At 34.7% G+C, this 22,375-nt stretch overlaps 1 protein-coding gene across 1 annotated transcript in view; it reads left to right on the forward strand.

Moving 5' to 3' along the window:
- Nucleotides 1–4,209: 4,209 nt before the first annotated feature.
- LOC149775071 (uncharacterized) overlaps nt 4,210–22,375 on the forward strand; it is a 95,083-nt gene continuing 76,917 nt past the window's right edge. The window contains exons 1-2 of the mRNA XM_089944335.1: nt 4,210–6,868; nt 18,964–19,122. Of these exons, the coding sequence (XP_089800461.1) occupies nt 4,210–6,868; nt 18,964–19,122 (2,818 nt within the window). The remainder of the gene's footprint in view (nt 6,869–18,963; nt 19,123–22,375) is intronic.

Below are 22,375 nucleotides of genomic sequence, written 5' to 3' on the forward strand. Positions count from 1 at the left end.
GACTGCCTGGCATTTTTTTATACATCATTAATAAGCCCAGTACAAAAGTCTGTGTCTACAAATATTTATATGTTCATGAAGAACCATGATTGTGTTTATAAAATTTCATTTGGCAGTGGACCGCTTTAGTGGCCTAGTGGTTAGAGCATCCACCTCGAATGCGGGAGGTCATGGAATCGAACTTCGGCTGAGTCATTCCAAAGACTTATAAAAATGGTACTAACAGCTGCCTCGCTAAGCGAACAGCATTAAGAGGTTAGTGTTTGGACCGGTTGACCTGGTGTCAGGATAATGTGACTGGGTGGTACATGACGCTACATGTCTGTGGCATGATACCCCAGTGATAGACATTACTGTAAACTGCCATACTGCAGACATTGTAGTAATATGACTGAAAAATTGTTAAAGCTACGTTAAAAATCCAGATCACATGCACACGCACACACACACACACACACACACACACACACACACACACACATTTGCCAGTATTAGTTACATGTTATTTTTGTTGTAAGAATACATTCCTAAAAATGTGAGGTGAATCGATACTTCCCAATCATTTCAGTATTTCGAAGACAGAGTCACATTACGAATCCTGCTATATTAATAGGGTTTCATATATAAAGGGTCTACTGGGACCCTGTGATTGAAGAAGCTGTGGGTACAGAGCCTCCTCCTGATGGTATGAAGTTTGGTGACAAGCTTGCTGTATCTGTCATTACAGTTAATCATATCCCAAAATCTTGAAAGAAATTTCCTAAGCTGAAACATACTTTATTTTGCATGGAGGAAGAATAAAATGCAGAATTACTGAAAGGAGGTTGGTATTGCTGCATTGAGAGCTTGAGGTTCACTGACTTTTAATCCACAAAAGCTCTTATAGAGCCCTTTTTCAGCCCTTTTTCAGAAGCTGATCTCAAAATTACAAGATGAAAATACACCATGTTGTTGTATGGTTATTGTTTTGCATATCTGTAACTTTTTTTGTCTGTGTCTCTGTCATACACATGTAATGATACCTAAATATTTCAGAGGTCTTTGAGATCAATCAATTAAAGGTATATGAATATACTTACACATCCTCTTGTTGTCTCTGAAATTTATAATTGGCTTACATAAACTTGTTATACTAAGGTTCATAACTGTCAGCAACAGTACTTTTTTTCATCAATATGGAATGGGTCACTACAGTTCAATCAGTGCACAGACCAATGAAAACGCTTTTAAGATCAGGGTCTATGCAAAAGAAAAAGGACAACATGGACCCTTAATATACTGGTCCTTTTTGCAATGGCAGATCAGGGTCTGTCTTGTTTGCAATTGTACTAGACTTAGAGTCGTGTATATGTGGTACTTCCCAAAAGATGCTGAGAAAAAGATATTAGCCAGCATCTCTTCATTTAGAAAACTGCATACTGTTCATATCTCTTCAATATTTACATTTCCAGCCTTATGTCAAATAAACTATGTATCTGAGGAAGATACAAATGTAGTCTCTAAATATGATCAGAATCTCACATCAAGGTGATTACTGGGTCTGTGTTATATTTCTAACTGAGGAAACTGTGACAGGAAATAGACTGGCTTTGAGGTAAAGCAAAAATCAATATGTGTCTGTGAAACATGTATATTTAAGGACTTTTATTGGACTTACCTATATTTAAGGACTTCTAATATTGGACTTATCATCCATTGATTATCAATAAATGTGATAAGCTTGCTGTGTACTGGATTTGTGCATGGGATTCTGAACAAACTTTCCTGCACAACACCTGTAATGTCCAAGAGAAGTTTGTACCAGGGAGGGTGTCTACAGTTTTCATATGATATGCATAATTGTTTTGTTCTAATTGATCCAATTCACATATTGATTTTCCTCCCAACAAAAGCTCCATGGGACCAAGACACAGGACCTCTAAAACATTCCATTAAACAATGCTTTAGAGCTGGATACAGTGTATTAGATTTTGATGAGTAAGCATTAATTGGTAACAAATCCATACAGTTGTCTTTAGGGTCATTTATGTCTAAATTGAACATTATCCTTGCTTAAAATTTAAATCAAATTTATGTACTTCAGAGATTGTTTAATTGTTTGAACTATTGCCTTACATATGGTAACCTAGGAAACCAGTAATAACTATCCCAATACATACCTCGGGTTGGACAAGATCAATATCATTGTACTTGATTGCAATTTATTTTTAGGTATTGGTATATATAAATTCCATGGGGTACCATATTAAAAGAATAGTGCTTGAAATATTAAATATGTAGATTGATTCAGATATGTCCATTCATTTTACATGCGGCATTTATGTATGTATGTAATGAAACAGTGTGTGGCTAAGGACAAGATATTTTCGCTTCAGTTCACTTGACATTGTTCTGTGTCAGCTTGGTATTAAGTTACAAAATTTGCCAAGTTTTTTTGCGGGTTATTGAAGGTGTGGATATTCACATAAACAAGTTGGGTGAAGAATGAAGATTTAATTATGAGCTGAAAATTAGATATTAATTAGAAAAAGGGAGCCTTTATGTAAGACAAAAATTGCCATTGGTTTTTATATAGGATTTTTCTATACAGCAAATGAAAATAGTGAAAGCCCGACAAAAGACATAAACAGAAAAAGGCACAAGAAGCGATCTCACAAACTTCTCAGGTTTGTTTGCAACATGGTATGGTGCTCAAATAAATGAGAAGGCTTATTGAAAATTCTTCACAGTCTGTTGTACCAGCTAGACAACAAAAAGAACAGTTCTAAGAGTGACAGTATTTAGCATAAAGCAGGCGAAGAGGGATAGAAGGACTTGTTTCACAATGGAAGGCATAATACAGTTTGAGAACTGTTGTTCTCTGGATTGACCTGATATTCTACTCTCCAGTAAGCTTGGATATAGTACAACATTCTGTCTGTCCAAAAAGAGTTTCTAAAGAATAAAAATGGATACACTTTGGGGAATCTTGAATCAGTTGAGTAAAGATTCATGAGGGTAAGAGCAATAGGCTTGAAAGTTTATTGCATCATTGAAAAGACACCATCAGTTTATGTGCCGTTTCGTGAAACTTGTTGAGACGATCATTTACAGTACATTGTACAGGCAACATCCATCAGGTTGCATGATTTTGGATAAAATAGAATCGACATTTTAAGCATCTGTTTAGTCTGGCAGAAATGTTCTCTTGATTCGTTGAAGCATGGTTGTAAAATGTTGTAAAATAAGGATTATTATAAAATTTTAACAATATTAACAATATTGACAATATTAAATGATAAATATTCTTCTGATGTGAATTTTTTAATCATTTCATGATACTTTTTGGCCATTCATGAGTTAGTGTGATAACAAAAGCTTGGAACGGTCCAGGAATCCAGCTTTGTTTAGGTACAGACAGTGAAATTCCCTTTTTATTAAGATATTCAGCCGTGTGAAATTGTACTGAAATATTGTGAGCAGTATACGCTTATTAAAGATACTAAGGTACTTTAATTACTTATAAACTGACAAGGACCCAAAAAGACCTTGCTTACCCTCTGATATTACATTGGCGTTAAATTGTGTACTGTAATGGCAATGTTGACAGTAGTGTATATTGATGTACTTTAATAACGGTCTATTATGACAAAGTTTCTCAACTCCTTAGCAGTCACTAAGGTACAACACAGAGCATGTTCATATAGGAAGATGCTTCCGAAGTATATTTTGTCTTCATGTGCACACCAGTTCAAGATGTAAATTGTAATTTTGGGTCTTCTTTTGTTCAATATTGGCTTATAGTACAGAATCTCATTTGGTTTCTCATTCAGGTGAGCAAACATTACAGCAAACCTAGCTGACATTTTAATAATGAAACACTGATAGAGGTAAACAGCTTTGAAAATTACTTGTCTCTTTTATGAGGGCTCAAATACTGGAGACATTGTAAGATTCTAGCTATATTGTTCCTGTAAGATCCCAACTGTAGTTCCCATGTATTTTTGATGGTAGTTTATGAAGTGCAGATTTAACTATACTGTGACAAGCCCTGCCATTTAGCAGGGTTCCCTGTTTAATATTAGAGGATGCTTGTTTTGCTTTTCTGTTTTATATTCACATGGAATAAACTTAGCAAACATGAGAGGAATACTGAACAGAAAATTATTAAATTTATCAGACTGCCCAAACCATTGAACTGGTAGATAAATGAAGGTGTGATCAATAAACATGTCAACAAAACAGCAGGCAAAGAATGTTTTTACTGGTGGTATTAGTGACACTAAATCTAATGGACCTCCAAAGCAGGCAGCAGTTACTCAGAGCAGACGACACTTAAAACAGACAGAAACTGTTATCAGAGAGCAGATATACCCACCAACTGCAAGGAGTAAGCAAATTAGTGATCAGTCTGCCGGAAAAATTGTGTATCATACACCACGCAATATTCTCAGTGATAAGAACCCACTGTTAAAACATGAGGGAAATTATGCAGCACTCATTGGTACATCAAATATTGTGATCCATCAGCAACAGCCTAGTCAGTGGCTTAATGAGCCAGGACCAGGGGTTTACAGAGGCACGTATATACCTAAAAAGTTAATTGATTCAAGTAGTACTGTGATTACACAGCCCAACAAACCAAAAACTGGACAGACTGGAGACAGTTTGGATCAGGGTAGTAAAGCCAAAAAGAATATTGGTTCATTTCAGAGTGGGGTCCAGCAATCTCAACCTCTAGGACTCACCAGCAGGGACAATTTTCCAGATGGGGACAATCATACTGAGACAGGTAGAATCACACAAAGAACATTGCTAGATCGTACAAAACACGTTCCGAGTTTTCAAGAAAGTCAAAGAACAGCAACACAGCATGTCACAGTTAATATTGACTTAGACCCACATAGTGTAGCACGTCAGTCACAAATTACTGTTACTGGGAGACATCCAGTGGATAGTCATACTAAGTATCTTCATTATGTGTCTCATGTAGATTCACTGCCTGAAGTTGGAATTGGACAAAAGGAAATCAACCAGAATGATAGCTCCAGTCCAACACGACGACAGCTCCCAACAATTCCTGTTACTCACAGGGGAGGTAATACATCCACAACTGTAGTGGGAGATAACTCTCCAAGACTTAATAGTAACAAGAAGCCAAAGCAACAAGAACCACATGATGTCCCTGTCATTACTCGACAGGACCTTGAGACCTACCGTATATCACCTGCAAAACTAAATAGTGACAAGAAACCTAAGCCATCTGAATTACATAATCAAAAAAGCCTCTCTGGTGGCAGATTACCCAGAGAAGGCAACCTTGATTATCAAGGAAATGATGACAATACTTTGAAAAATAGGCCTTCCACAGATCTTCCAACAAAATTCTTCAGAGAGAAATTTGAGGAACTAGAGATGTCAATCAAAGAAATGCAAAGACATCATAGTAAGAACATACACAAAAGCAATACTGAGACTAATCCTGGTCAGCAAGAACAAAGACCCCATTATCGACGAGACAGCCAGGAGGACCAAAGGCCAGCTCGTGATGATTGGGCCTCCTGGGATGTAGAGAACATTACAAGACAAAATGAGAAACAGCATCAAGACAGGCAGTACCTTGACTACAGACAATCTGATCACAGATACACAAGTAAAGGTGAACCTGATACTAATGACAGACCCTTAGGTCAGCATGAAAGAGATTACAACAGGTTTAATAGGGAGGTAACACCAAAAGGAATTTCAGAGAAAAAGGTGCCCAGTGGTCCAGTTGATGAATACAGGCAAGATGACTATCACAGAAAAAGACCATCTAGTAGGAGAAGTCACAAAAGTTCAGTTTCAGAACAACCTGTGCCTTCAAAAGAACATTACCCTCCTTTCATGGTAGAGCATGATGATGAAGGAAATAATGCAAGAAACAGAAATCTTGGTCAAGACAAAGGATATAATGATTTGAGATATAATGAAGCTATTGCCATGGAAGCCAAGAGAAAAGCATTAGATGAAGATAAGCGAAGGCAATCACAGATGAGGAAACAGTCTGCAGGTGGGAAGGCATCATCAGAAAGGAGACAGCCTGTGGACTCCGAAATTGTGTATGTCATGAAAAACAAAAGTAAAGACCAGTCCCTTGGAGAAAGAGATCATGCAGATCAAAACAAAGAGACTCCTGTTTCTGTAGCAAAAAATGCTGAAGGCAAAGTTGAAGCTAGGCATGAATCATACCCACCACCTGTGTTAGAATTAAATGTACCCAATGAGAAACAAAGAATTCAGACAGAGCACAGGGATCAACATCTTGCCAGAGTTGATAGTTCCAAAAAAGTGGAACATATTGCAAGAGCTCAGCAAGCATTAGTGCCTAATAACCAGAGTTTACCCAGAGAACCAAGAGACTTTGGGAATGAAGCATCTAATAGACAGCAGGATGCTTATAGGGCTGACAAAAATGTTGGTTCAGACAGGGTTGATGTAGAAGATACCTCTTCCAAAGAGAGAATCAGAAAAAAGTCAAATTCTCCAGATATTGTTAGATCGGCAAAACAGAGCAGGGAGAAGAAGTCAGTGGGGCCAGATATTTTTAATGAAAACAATGAAATTAATTCACACATACCTACTGAAGATAAAAGATTGAAAAACAATACTCCTAAAAAGGGTCAGGGTGAAAAGGGCGATGATGACCTTTTTCTTGATATTGACCTGGATGACATAGAAGAGGAATTTGTGGGAAATGAAATATATATATGCTATCTTGTGACTGATGAAGGGGCTGCTGTTGGCCCCTTTAAGTTGGATATTGAGGACATAAAATTAGGATTACCAAACAGTAATAAAGGAAAACCTGAGGATCAAGGACCAGAAAATAAACAGGAGAGAGAGGAAGGTAATTTTTTAAATAACATATCTAAGCTTTTATATTTTGGGAAATGAAACTTTTGCAGCCTATAAACCTTCAATAAATATTTGAATTTTAGCAAAATAAACAAACATTTGTTTTAAGTCAACAAAGTCTAGTAGCTTGGGAATTTAGACACTGGCCAGAGATAAATCATTAACTATATTCTTCCTAGTGTCAATAGCGGTAACTTAGTTCATTAAGAGTCAGATTGATTACCTAAATATTTTCCTAGTTTTTAATTTGGTACCATGAAATTAAGGTCCTATTTTTTCTTATTAACTACCAATCACAACCTTGATTTTTTGCAAAGATGGTGATATAAGATCAGGTGGTTTGGGTGGAAACTGGATGGAGAAAGGGGTGGGAATGCTGTTTGGGTGGAAACTGGATGGAGAAAGGGGTGGGAATGCTGTTTACCAAATGGTTTAGTTGAAATAGTTTTCGTGATTTGTAAGCACATATTTTGTTGGTATTTTGTTCAAGTTGAAGGAAATTTTTATTGGGTTTATTTTATTGAACATATTAGGAATGTAGATGAGTTGAAGACTTCACCATCAACATAAATTACACATCAAAATAGCATTACTATTATTGAAGACTTTATGATCAACATAAATTACATATCAAAATAGCAATACTATTATTGAACACTTCACCATCAAGATAAATTACATATCAGAATAGCAGTACTATTATTGAAGACACCATCAAGATAAATTACACATCAAAATAGCATTACTATTATTGAAGACTTCACCATCAAGATAAATTACACATTTAAATTGCCTTACTATTATTGAAGACTTTCCCATCAAGATAAATTACACATCAAAATAGCAATACTATTATTTAAAACTTCACCATCAAGATAAATTACACATTTAAATTGCCTTGCTATTATTGAAGACTTTACCATCAAGATAAATTACATATCAAAATAGCAATACTATTATTGAAGACTTCACCATCAAGATAAATTACACATTTAAATAGCCTTACTATTATTTAAGACTTCACCATCAAGATAAATTGCATAATTAAATAGCATTACTATTATTGAAGACTTTACCATCAACATAAATTACATATCAAAATAGCAATAATATTATTGAAGACTTCACCATCAGTATAAATTACATATTTAAATGCATTACTGTTCTTGAAGACTTCACCATCAAGATAAATTACACATTAAGATATCATTACTATTAATGAAGACTTCACCATCAAGATAAATTACACATTTAAATAGAAATACTATTATTGAAGGCTTCACCATTAAGATAAATTACACATTTAAATAGCCTTACTGTTATTGAAGGCTTAACCATCGACGTTAAGTTACACATTTAAATGCATTACCATTGTTCCAACAGAGGATCCGGATCATTATAATGTAGGCACATATTTCTTGAAATTCAGATTGCATAAACATTAATACTTTAGTTGCTTGAGTTGTGAGTCATTTACCTTGATTCGAACTGAAGGGGAATTTTAAATTCAAATTCATGTATTGAGCAGGTTTAAGTAAGTTTAACCAGTACTTCAGTTTACTTTATCATGTAATCAATTGCCTATAGACAGCTAGAGCATGAAGTTCACTCACAAGAGAAGTACAGCATGTTTCTTTCATTAACATGCTCATAGGAATAATTTGGCAGTATTAATGAACAGTAAATACTATACTGATTAGTTTTTCCTGCTCCTCATTTCTAAAAGTTCTTTTGGTTAATTAGTATATGTACCAATAGTTACTCTGATCATAACCTTCTTTTTCAATTCTTTTCATTGTCTACTTTTCCCTTTTGGACTCTTTGGGGGAATGGAGTTCATATAACATATGTCATGGATTTTTATTTGTATCTTTTAGTTTATCTGTTACAGAATTTTCATTACAGTGTATCTCTTATCATGAAATGCCAGTACTTGACGTTTATGTTTATTTGTAAGGGTTTATCTTCCTGAAGGCTTTATTCTGGCAATATTTATTTTTTAGAACTTAAGTTTAATTAGCACCATATAGCTAGTATTGTGCTGATGTGCTGTTAAACCATACATCCATCCATCCATCCATACATACATGCATAATTCACACACACACACACACACACACACACACACACACGGCAGAAATAGTAAATTCCATAACCAGTTACCCATAATACATTCACTGACCCTTGTCAGTTAATCACAGTCAGACGTACCTCATACAGTGTACATGGCATGAATTGGTATTAGAATTGCAGCATAATCAAAGATTCTAGTTTCTAAAATCTATTGCATTATTTAAATTTTACACTTGATGACACAACTCTTGCTTTTGTTGATCTCTGTGTATACATTCCTCCTTTAATTATGTTGTCATAATTCTCTGCCATTGCAGGTTACAGTGATATCAATACAATCACAATACAATCCGGCTGATTGTAAGGCTCACCCAAAGACTTGAGTGTTTTGATCTTTTGTGTTGGTAGCATTAATATAACTTAAACATAAACATAGAACTGTAAGACCTCTTAAATGTCACAGGAAGAAAATAGGCCACATGTCAAAGAACTGTAAGACTTCTGAAATGTCACAGGAATAAAATAGGCCATATGTCAAAAAACTGTAAGACCTCTGAAATGTCACAGGAAGAAAATAGGCCATATGTCAAAAAACTGTAAGACCTCTGAAATGTCACAGGAAGAAAATAGGCCATGTGTCAAAAAACTGTAAGACCTCTGAAATGTCACAGGAAGAAAATAGGCCATATGTCAAAAAATTGTAAGACCTCTGAAATGTCACAGGAAGAAAATAGGCCATATGTCAAACATCTTGCTGAGCCATATGAATGTCTGGTTGAATGTAACTTAGGGGATTAACTGGTTAAAAAATGTCATAACTGCTTACTGTGAATTAAAACCATCAGTGTTTATCTGGGTAATCATTACAGTTCTGATACCTACCTATCTACTTACCTACCTACCCGATCTTGTTTTTGTCTTGGGTATTATAGAACATGGTGTGCAAGAACCATGTATTCTCACTTACAGATCAGTCCAACTACAAACTGCACAGACGCAGATATGCTAGTGCATAAAGTACCAGCATATCTGGGTCCATGCAGTTGGTTAGGAATAATCAATATAATAAAGAGAGCAAGATAGCTCCAAACAACTCCTTGCAGGGACATAGAAGGGGTCCATATTGCAGGTGAGACCCATAAGAACCTGGAAACAAGAGAGATGTAATTGTAGGCATGTTAAGCCAGAAGGAACAGGTCAACTCCAACCTTGTTGCTACTGGTATTGAATCTGGTTCCATGACCACCAAATAGTCAGCAGGTTATGCAGTTATGCTGGACAATTGAGTTCACACACTGTCACTCAATTTTATAATGAAAGTTGTCATATCTGTGTAAATAGAATTGCTAATTGTGTTTTTTAACATCTTTTTGTAGTTATTTTTATAATAGAAGTGTATCCTTCAAGTGCCTTGTACAATTTCAGTTGGGGCCCCGAGTGGCTGAGTGGTCTAAAGCGCTCACCATTCGGGATCACTGCCATCTCACCTCTGTCTGCGTGGGTTCGAGTCCAATGCTCGGCTAGCGTGGGTATGTGGGAAAGCCTGCCAGTAGCTTCTTGTGGGTCGGGGGTTCTTCCTGGGGTTTTCCAGGGTTCTTCCTCCACCAGTTATACTGGCCACCATGTATAGCCTATCTTGTGCTGAAAAATGGTGTTAAACCCTAGAACAACAACAACAACAACAATTTCAGTTTGTTTGTCTAATTGATTATTCTTTTTAATTTTATATATGGGGTTTTGTGTTGTTTTATTTCTTATCTCTGTTCAGATCTCTATTTATTTCATCCATTAATTTTGTATGTTATTATCTGCTTGATCCAGTTGATAACACTGATGTTGATCATCCTCTAGATAATGCTAACCACCACCACACCACATAACACTGATACTGTTGTAGCATGTTTCTTATTTAACTGTGCTTCAGTTGGGGCAAGTGAGAGGGTTTTCCTTTTATACATTTAATTCCTTAGGAACCCTTCTAGTTTTACATGCTGACTGACTGCGCTATGGTTGACCCTATTTAGAAATGAGAATAGCTGACTTCTGACAAAACATTCCCTGATGGCCTTTCTAGGCTTAGTGCTGAGTTATGAGCCAGTAGTCAGACTATGTCAAATGAAGATACTTATCTATCATTTGAACCCTTGTACTAGTTTTACATGCTGACTGACTGCGCTATGGTTGATCCATTTAGGAATGAGACTAGGTGACCTCAGGCAAAGCATTCCCAGAAGGCCTTTCTAGGCTTAATGCTGAGTTAAGCCAATTGTCAAATTGTATCAAATGAAGACACTTGTCTATCTTTTGTATACAAACCGAAATGCACATAGCCTAAATTCTATAAGCATATTATAACCATAAAACCTACATTCCACATTCACCTTTGTAGCATTTAATGTGTAGCATAATTTCCATAAATGTTATATTTGGTGGGCAATTACTTGTAAAATATTTCCTTATGAGGTAATTAATTCCAAATTACACTATAACTCTCTATTAAACACTTACACATACTAAAAGAGCAATAAATGTCACAACAAATGGTCACAGAAATAAATATTTGCCTATATAGGGAAACTTGCAATCAGTGAATGTTTGTAAATCTACATGCAGTAATAGGAATTTTGGTTTCAGTGGGATGAATGGCTGATTTTAGTGAAAGCCTGATTTTAATGCTGATTTTAGTGAAAGCCTGATTTAAATGAAAGCCTGATTTTAATGCTGATTTTAGTGAAAGTCTGATTTTAATGCTGATTTTAATGAAAGCCTGATTTTAATGCTGATTTTAGTGAAAGCCTGATTTTAATGCTGATTTTAATGAAAGCCTGATTTTAATGCTGATTTTAGTGAAAGCTTTAGTGAAAGCCTGATTTTAATGAAAGCCTGATTTTAATGCTGATTTTAGTGAAAGCCTGATTTTAATGCTGATTTTAATGAAAGTCTGATTTTAATGCTGATTTTAATGAAAGCTTGATTTTAATGCTGATTTTTAATGAAAGCCTGATTTTAATGCTGATTTTAGTGAAAGCCAGATTTTAATGCTGATTTTAATGGAAGCCTGATTTTAATGAAAGCCTGATTTTAATGCTGATTTTAATGAAAGCCTGATTTTAATGAAAGCCTCTTTTTAACGTAAGCCTGATTGTAATGAATGCCTGAATTGCTAGAATATATACTGTATTTATAGGTTACTGCATTTGTATGGGAAATATGAACGAGTTTTGGGATGGAATACTGCACGACCTTGGGAGTGCAGTATGTCCTTCCGACAAAACAAGTTCATATTTTCACATACAAATGCAGTAACCTTTTTATTATATGCTCATTCTTTTTATTCTACCTAAGGTTTAATTATATAAACAAAATACACTACAAGAAACAACGTAAATGAATGTATGCCGCATTCCAAACTAAATACACAAGCGCATATTTACCATTACACAACATCATTATTAATGCACACATAACTCCGCCCATATAAAATTGAACTTAATCACGCGCGCGACATAACTTTTGAAAGAAAATGGCGTGTCTAGTTAAAATTGAAATTTGCAGTCATATTGTGAATGAATGCGCATTGCAACAACTTTTCCATTTCATCTGGAATGAATAGATTTTGGTATTTTGTTTCGATTTGATGAAAGTTTGTGATTTTGGACTGGATTCATCTGCACATTGTAAAATGAAATACTTCGGATTGAAGCGGCACGGGAGAAGCGTGTTTACATCTGCAAGTGTGTTTGTTCTGTCATTGACTATTTGAAATCATTAATTCCATTTGATCTGGAATGAATAGATTTTGGTATTTTATTTCGATTCGATGAAAGTTTGTGATTTTGGACTGGATTCATCTGTGCAAATTGTACATGAAATACATCGGATTGAAGCGGCACGGGAGAAGCGTGTTTACATATGCAAGTGTGTTTGTTGTGTCTTTGACTATTTGAAATCATTATGTGGGGAAAATATGAAGCGTTTCAATTGCAATTATCAAAAAGATGCTATTGAATTTAATGTTTATTTCATTTTGAAATAAATAAAGTTATTGAGAGAGTTTAGAAAGTTATTTACAAACATACTTTTCGTTTTTGACATAGCTGACTAAAACATGACCTGAAATAACTCAGTTTGGCACAGATATTACATACACATGCTGAACTTGATTATATTCTCTTTAATATTGTGTACACAGCATAGTTACATTAGCTCCATTTGTTGAAATGAATATGAAGACATACTTGTTAGCAGATTCTGGCATTCTGCAATTCTAACAGCTTTTCCCTGATATTTGTTTTTCTTTCTCAAACTTTAAAATGGCAGCCCATATATTTGTGAAACTTAAATATAGAAATTTTGAAATGAGACTTAACAAGTTGCTTCAAAAAAGGGAGTACTGAAAAGCATGTTGGTTTTGGTTCCAAAGTTGCTACCACTTTAGTACTGACATACTTTTTCCATGATACACTGGTTTTCTTGATATTTGAAAACTAGCAGACGGTCATTTGATGACTTTGAGGTCATTTATTGGACATGTTTTGCAAGTACAGTGTTCACTAGTTTCAGGATCTAAGGTACAGATAAACATTATTGAAGACTGGATGCAATAATACATTTACTGAAGACTGGATGCAGTAATACATTTATTGAAGACTGGATGCAATAATACATTTATTGAAGACTGGATGCAATAATACATTTATTGAAGACTGGGTGCAATAATACATTTACTGAAGACTGGATGCAATAATACATTTACTGAAGACTGGATGCAATAATACATTTATTGAAGACTGGGTGCAATAATACATTTATTGAAGACTGGGTGCAATAATACATTTACTGAAGACTGGATGCAATAATACATTTATTGAAGACTGGGTGCAATAATACATTTACTGAAGACTGGATGCAATAATACATTTATTGAAGACCGGATGCAATAATACATTTACTGAAGACTGGATGCAATAATACATTTACTGAAGACTGGATGCAATAATACAGTTATTGAAGACTGGGTGCAATAATACATTTATTGAAGACTGGATGCAATAATACATTTATTGAAGACTGGGTGCAATAATACATTTACTGAAGACTGGATGCAATAATACAGTTATTGAAGACTGGGTGCAATAATACATTTATTGAAGACTGGATGCAATAATACATTTATTGAAGACTGGGTGCAATAATACATTTACTGAAGACTGGATGTAATAATACATTTATTGAAGACTGGATGCAATAATACATTTATTGAAGACTCGATGCAATAATACATTTACTGAAGACTGGATGCAATAATACATTTATTGAAGACTGGGTGCAATAATACATTTATTGAAGACTGGGTGCAATAATACATTTATTGAAGACTGGGTGCAATAATACATTTATTGAAGACTGGGTGCAATAATACATTTACTGAAGACTGGATGCAATAATACATTTATTGAAGACTGGGTGCAATAATACATTTATTGAAGCCTTAAGTAGAGGCAAGCAGTGACTTTATCATATGGTCGCTGGGGTAAAACAAAATACAGTTTTCAATTATCTGTGCATTTAATTGCTATACTTAGGAGAAATTGTCAGGTTTTGGTGTAGCAAATTTATATGAATTACTGGTAACGTTTGTAAATGTATGTTGATGTAGGTAAAGACCATGAAAGATTACTGGGGCCCCGAGTGGCCAAGTGGTCTAAAGCGCTATCCGTTATGGATCACTGCCATCTCACCTTTGGTAGGGTTTGAGTCTCGGATTCGGCTAATGTGGGTATGTGAGAAAGCTTGCCAGTAGCTTCTCGTGGGTCAGTGGTTCTTTCTGGGGTTTTCCCGGGTTCTTCCTCCACCATTAATACTGGCCGCCATGTGTAGCCTATTGTGTGCTGAAAAATGGCGTTAAACCCTACAACAACAACAACATCAGAGATTACCATAGTAGGCAAGAGTTTGATAAATGAGTATCTCCATGAACAGATTGAGTAAACAATGTGTTAACAGTATTTGCTGTAGTTTGTTTACTCTTTGAAAACAAAGAAATCATTAAAAAAATGTGTGCTTTCTTCTGTTCAAGTCTGATTTATTTTGTAACATTGAGTAACATTGTATGATTGATTGATTCGGCCATAAAAAACCTGTACTTCTAATGGCCTTGAATTTTGTCCGAGATTTAACAGTTACTAAAGTCAATAACTCTACCAGTGTATTATGCCCAAGTCAATAAATCATATTGATAGTATCAGCGGTATGCTATTCCAGCAGAACAATAACAATACAATGTCACCATGCCTTCTGTTTACAAGCTCTTTGAGCTTTTTAAAGGCAAAAGTTTTCGTTTGACAAAAGACCTCCATTGTCATCTCCTTATCATTTCCAAAAGAGGTCATCCAGTATCGTTTTCTTCACTAGACACGTTGACAAAATTAGACACTGAATTACATCCCAGAGTAATTCGCTCACAGTTTTGTGGAGTAACTTGTGATTATAAATTCTGTTTTCTCTAAAGATAAAAAATACAGTGATGTAGTTACTTATAAAAAAAATCATATTTAGTAAAATCCTAAATAGACTAAAACACTGATACAGATCTAAATTGATAGAGATTTCTTTTAACCTTAATGGGATCATCATTGCTGAAAAAATTGCATTTTTGTCCACTTACCCACCAGACAAATAAATATAAAGTTTTCCTCTCCAGCAAAATATTCAACCTGTCCAGAAATAAGATCACCATATCTAGTCAATTAAATCTCTTCTCATACAGTAGCTATTTTTGTCCCTGCTGTCTTTGTTCCTTAAAGTCTGTTTCAAAAATGGGGTCATTTTTTGTTAAGTAAACTATTTCAACAGTTTTATTGTATCAGTTTGAAGGTACCGATCTTGCATGATTTCAGTTGAAGATGTTGAAAAATGTGTCATTGTTCAAGTGTAAAAAATAAGTAAAATATACTAATTTTTTTAGACTGAATAGTATGAATAATTGTATAATTGATTCATAACTAATTTATGTACATTAGTTGTTAGGTAATAAGACCATGTGAGCTTATGGTATGATCCTTCATTTGTTGTTTGTGGTGCATTTGGTGTCTATGATGCATCAGTTCTAAATTCCTATCTTTAATTTTTATTTAATAACCACCTAGTAGAATGTGACCAAATTGACAGAAAGCATCGTGGCATGAGGTCATTCAGATTTGTATAAAAACATATAATGCCAGTTTCTTTTCAAATATGGTCACTGTTACTAAAAATATACAAAAGATTTAATGACTTTATATAAACTGTTCAGCAGAAATAGACTGAATTTGGCAAAACAATGGGATAGTAATAAATACATTCAGATTATACAGCTGATGCCAATCTGCCATTATATATGGCTGCCATTACTAAAAATAGAAAATCTTTTAAATGATTTCTTTTCAAATGTTACTCAACAGAATTTGACTAAATTTAATTGAAAGAATTTTGGCATGAAGGGCTTCTAAGTTTACACAAGTAATTCCAATCTGCCATCAAATATGGCTGATGTTACTAAAAATAGAAAAACTTGAATAATTGAAACACCATATGAACAATCTCTAAGATGTTAAACTTGGGTCAAGTCCCTAGTGTCAGGAACATATCTTAGCTACAAGGCTGGTTGTATAACGTGTTCATTTTGATGGTTTCAAAGTTATGACTCCTGGGATGGGTCTTCACAAAGAAGGATAGACCCAGGATACATTGCTAACTGCACTGATTAAATTGACTTATAATGCCATGCAGGTGTATATGCTCAGATTTTGCATTTATCACTTTCATACATCGTTTCCATTAATATTTGCATGTTTGATACAAAAATGGAAATGCATTTACAGAAGTCAGATTTTCTGTTTCCAGTGTGTTAAAGGGAAAGAATCTGAGCTTTCATATCTTGTCTTAATAAAGGTGCTTTTAGTGCAATGGCACAACTCAACTGCAATAAATGTAAAATTATATACACAATGGGTACCTAATATATACACCATGGGTATCTAATATATACACCATAGGTATCTAACATATACATATATACACAATGGATACCTTATATATACACCATGAGTATCTAGTATATACATATATACACAATGGATATCTTATATATACACCATGGGTATCTAATATATATGTAATGAATACCTAATATATACACCATAGGTTTCTAATATATAGACATTGGATACCTAATATATACACCATGGGTATCTAATATATACACAATGGGTACTTAATATATACACCATAGGTATCTAATGGATACCTTATATATACTCCATGGGTATCTAATATATACACCATTGCTATCTAATATATACACAGTGGGTACCTAATATATACACAATAGGTATTTAATATACATGTATAAACAATGGGTATCTAATATATACACCATTGGTATCTAATATATGCACCATAGGTATCTAATATATACACAATGGGTACTTAATATATACACAATGGGTATCTAATATATACACCATAGGTATCTAATATATGCACCATAGGTATCTAATGTATACACAATGGGTACTTAATATATACACCATAGGTATCTAATATATACACAATGGGTATCTAATATATACACCATAGGTATCTAATATATACACAATGGGTACTTAATATATACACCATAGGTATCTAATATATACACAATGAGTATCTAATATATACACCATAGGTATCTAATGTATACACAATGGGTACTTAATATATACACCATAGGCATCTAATATATACACAATGAGTATCTAATATATACACCATAGGTATCTAATGTATACACAATGGGTACTTAATATATACACCATAGGTATCTAATATATACACCATTCGTATCTAATATATACACCATTGGTATCTAATATATACACAGTGGGTATCTAATATCAGCCATTTATGTTTTTAATTACAATTGTTCAAATAAATATTGTACAGATACAAGCAGTGCTGATCATGTCGTCATGGCAGTAATGATAGTTCTGTCTCAAGATAAGAATACCACAAATTACAAAGGGTTAAAAACAATTCATTGTAAAAAAATCTGATCCTGGATTATTTTGCAAAATGCTTTCAACCACAGAAATTGAGCAACCTAAAACTAGATTTTCAAATCCATTCATGAAATGTATTGGTGTTTCATTCTGTTCTCATTTATCATTCATTGTTCAGTGTTTTGCATTTGTGCACATCCCCCACTTCCAGGAAATAATGTGAAGCCCCTGCGGACTCTCCCTGAATGCAGGCCTCTGCAAGAAGCCTGGACTGCTTTAACATATTAGTATTTTTATAGAAGTTTTAAGAAAATTGGACTGGTAAGTTTATGCATAGCTAAATATGTATTAGTAGTTGTCCTAGAAGTAAAAACAAAAGTGGACAGGTTAAGTTCATACATGGCTTAATATACACTGGCACTTGTTCTAGAAGTAAAAACAAAATTGGACAGGTAAGTTCATGCATGGCTAAATATGTGCTGGTACTTGTCCTGGAAGTAAAAACAAAATTGGACTGGTAAGTTCATGCATGGCTAAATATGTACTGGTACTTGTCCTGAAGTAAAAACAAAATTGGACTGGTAAGTTCATGCATGGCTAAATATGTACTGGTACTTGTCCTGAAGTAAAAATAAAATTGGACTGGTAAGTTCATGCATGGCTAAATATGTACTCATACTTGTCCTGAAGTAAAAATAAAATTGGACTGGTAAGTTCATGCATGGCTAAATATGTACTCATACTTGTCCTGAAGTAAAAATAATATTGGACTGGTAAGTTCATGCATGGCTAAATATGTACTGGTACTTGTCCTTGAAGTAAAAATAAAATTGGACTGGTAGGTACATGCATGGCTAAATATGTACTCATACTTGTCCTGAAGCATGACAGTGTACAATTCATGGTATTATGAAGAATTAGGAATATTTCATATTACAGTTTCAAAATTGTGCACATTTCATTATGTATGTAGATTTACTAATATCTGTTTCAGGTATGCGGAATCGCCAGACAGGATCACATGGCCTAAATGAATTCTCTAGTCGTAGCCATAGTATGTTGATGTTGACAGTTGACTCTGAGCAGCAGGATCCAGATGATGAAAATCTCTACATTACTAAACGGGGCAAGCTAACCTTTGTGGACTTGGCAGGTAAGAACTAAGTCATTTTGGAATAATTGAAGAGTAGTTTTGTTGAACCCACAGCAGCGGACAGTGAGATGTAGTGGTACATTATTTTTTGTACGCTGTTTAAATTAGCATTTTCACACAGGCATGTGCATAAGATTTGCTCTTCAAAGAGGAACAAAAACATGGCGCACAAGTCACATAGTCATTATTTAGACTTTGTTTTTAATAAGATGCATTAAATATATACAGACTGAGATTTTAAACTGCATAGTTGATATTTTTTTTCAGCTTTTGTTTAAAAGTAAATAGAAAACTTGCTTTGTAATGTATTGTTGATACTGTTTTTGACATTTTTAATAAAGCAGTTGACCTAAGAATGCTGTTCAGGTCAAGTTATATAAGCCTATGCTTAGGCGAATGGCTGCTGACAAATATGATATACTGTCACTCAACCCTTCCGACTGAGGTGTCAGACTTTGTGGGGTTCAATAATAATGGTACTGGTGCTAACATGGAAGTATTCTCCATGAAAAAAGAACAAAGTATGCATCTAAAGCCCAGTCAGTTGTTGATAATCGATAAAGGCCCTTGTCAAGAAAGATAAAACTCTCATAATGCTGTGTACAGCCTGTTAGTTAGCAAGATTGGCTTAGCAACCAGAAAAAAAGTTCTAAAGACTGAAAGACTGAACTTTGCTGAATTGAATAAATTGAACTGTGTAAATATAGCACCCTTGCTTGCATCATTGTGTATTTAGTCCTGAAAATTTATATCAATGTGATATGCATGCTATGGTTGACTTGTGTCATGGAAAGTAGAACCCAATCAGGATTTTACAATATAGAGGAAAACATTAATTGCTTTGCCTGAGGATGTTTGCTAAAAATTAAGCACTGCCCTTGGAAATACTAAAAAAAATATCAAGCAGGCTGAAATTCTGAATGATATATGTTACATTTTCTTGTTTAACCATGGAGTTTTCAGTGAACACAAGGTTATCTATTACCAAACATTTCAAAGTGTAATGATGGTTCAGAAAACAGTATTTGTCACTCATATGACCTTGATGACATCATTAACGTAAACACATTCCCCAATTTATGCACCAAAAATATACATTTTTGGCTGGAAAAAGTGATATTGGGGCTTTTATTTTTAAGCAAAAGGGGTCTCAATTTATTCTATGTACACATGTAAACACATGATTTTGTTTCTGTTCAAAGAGTGTCTTGTGCAAGTTCCTGGGTGAAAATGCTAATTTATTCATATTCAGCCTCCATCTTGCTCCAGTAATGCCCCTCTTTCAAACACATCTAATGTATGCTTGGACTGAGTCCATTTTCCAGTACGTGAACAGTTTTTATTAAGGCTTTGATGAGTATTTTTTTATGCATGGGCTCACCATTCAAGTCCAGACTTTCTGGTTTAATTAGTTTACAAGGACCATATTCTGAACACTATGGGAATTTTGTATACATATACATGTCTGACTTAATGTTATGCAGCCAGGTCAAATATTAGTAGGGATCTTGAACAAATGAAATGTGACTATGAATGTTGCACAAGAACTATAAATAATGAAAGAAAAGGTAGCTTTATAATATCAAATTAAATGGGTTATTTCCAATCAACAAGTGGGTAATTTCATCTACAGCATGTAGGTAAGTCCAGCCACTGCAAGACACATATTAATTAATCACTTCTGACATATTCTATTTAATGTTTGATAATAAATTTGGGTCAGCCATCAGGATGCAGTTTGGTTAAGGGTTAAATATTATATTTTACACAGATAGGTAGATGGCTGAATTGTTAATTATACATAGATAGGAGATTGCTGAATTGTTCATTATCCACAGATAGGTAGATGTCTGAATTGTTCGTTATACACAGCTCAGACAGATGAGATGAGAGGGAAGATTGAGTAAGAGAAATAGAGATAAAACTTAAAAATATAAAGTCATAGGGATTCTAAGGAAAAAGTTTGAATTGAAACTTTTAAAGTTTTATTTTTTGTTGGAAGCTAATCGTTGTTCAACTTACCCAGATGATTAATATTACTATGACCAACCTGATTGCAACTGAAATATTATTGGTTTTTGTCTTTTCAGAACTGCTTCATGTACTTTAAAAGATTCAAGCTTATTTTTAATTATGAACACACATCATATTAGGCATGGGTTGAAGTGTTCTTAAAACCTGACCGAAAGATTTCCCTTATCCCACTTGCTGCATGTTACTGTTGTATTCAATTCTTTATGATGACAACAGAGAGGAAAATGATGATGGGTTAAGCTTATTTGGACTGTTAGTGTGTCATTGGATTGGGGAGTCTGTACATTGTAGATCCAGATCAGCTGTTAATGTGTCAGTGGATTGGGGAGTCTGTACATTGTAGATCCAGATCAGCTGTTAGTGTGTCAATAGATTCGGGAGTCTGTACATTGTAGATCCAGATCAGCTGTTAGTGTGTCAATAGATTCGGGAGTCTGTACATTGCAGATCCAGATCAGCTGTTAGTGTGTCAGCAGATTCGGGAGTCTGTACATTGCAGATCCAGATCAGCTGTTAGTGTGTCAGTAGATTAGGGAGTCTGTACATTGTAGATCCAGATCAGCTGTTAGTGTGTCAGTAGATTTGGGAGTCTGTACATTGTAGATCCAGATCAGCTGTTAATGTGTCAATAGATTTGGGAGTCTGTACATTGTAGATCCAGATCAGCTGTTAGTGTGTCGATAGATTTGGAAGTCTGTACATTGAATATCCAGATCAGCTGTTAGTGTGTCAATAGATTTGGGAGTATGTACATTGTAGATCCAGATCAGCTGTTAGTGTGTCAGTGGATTGGGGAGTCTGTACATTGTAGATCCAGATCAGCTGTTAATGTGTCAGTAGATTGGGGAGTCTGTACATTGTAGATCCAGATCATCTATTATACTGTACCAATTGATTGGTTCTGCTTGCAAGTCTTTACATTGTAGACCCACATCAGCTATTATACAATGTGCCAATAGATGTTGGTTTGCTTGTACGTCTGTACATTGCTGACCCATGTCAGCTGTTATACAGTTTGCCTGTAGATCTGGGTCTGTTTTTGAGCCTATACATTGTAGACTTTCATCAGCAGTTATACAATGTGCCAGTAGATTTGGGTCTGCTCGCAAGTCTGTACATTGTCTATTCCCCATATCCAGGGTTTAAATGCTGTTTTACTACACCAAATTTAAACAAGTGTTAATCTTACATTGTTGGTGATTTTTAGGATGAAGGTGTA

The sequence above is a fragment of the Sinohyriopsis cumingii genome, chromosome 19 (assembly GCF_028554795.1).
Source record: "Sinohyriopsis cumingii isolate HCF-2022 chromosome 19, ASM2855479v2, whole genome shotgun sequence".
Classification (NCBI taxonomy): domain Eukaryota; kingdom Metazoa; phylum Mollusca; class Bivalvia; order Unionida; family Unionidae; genus Sinohyriopsis; species Sinohyriopsis cumingii.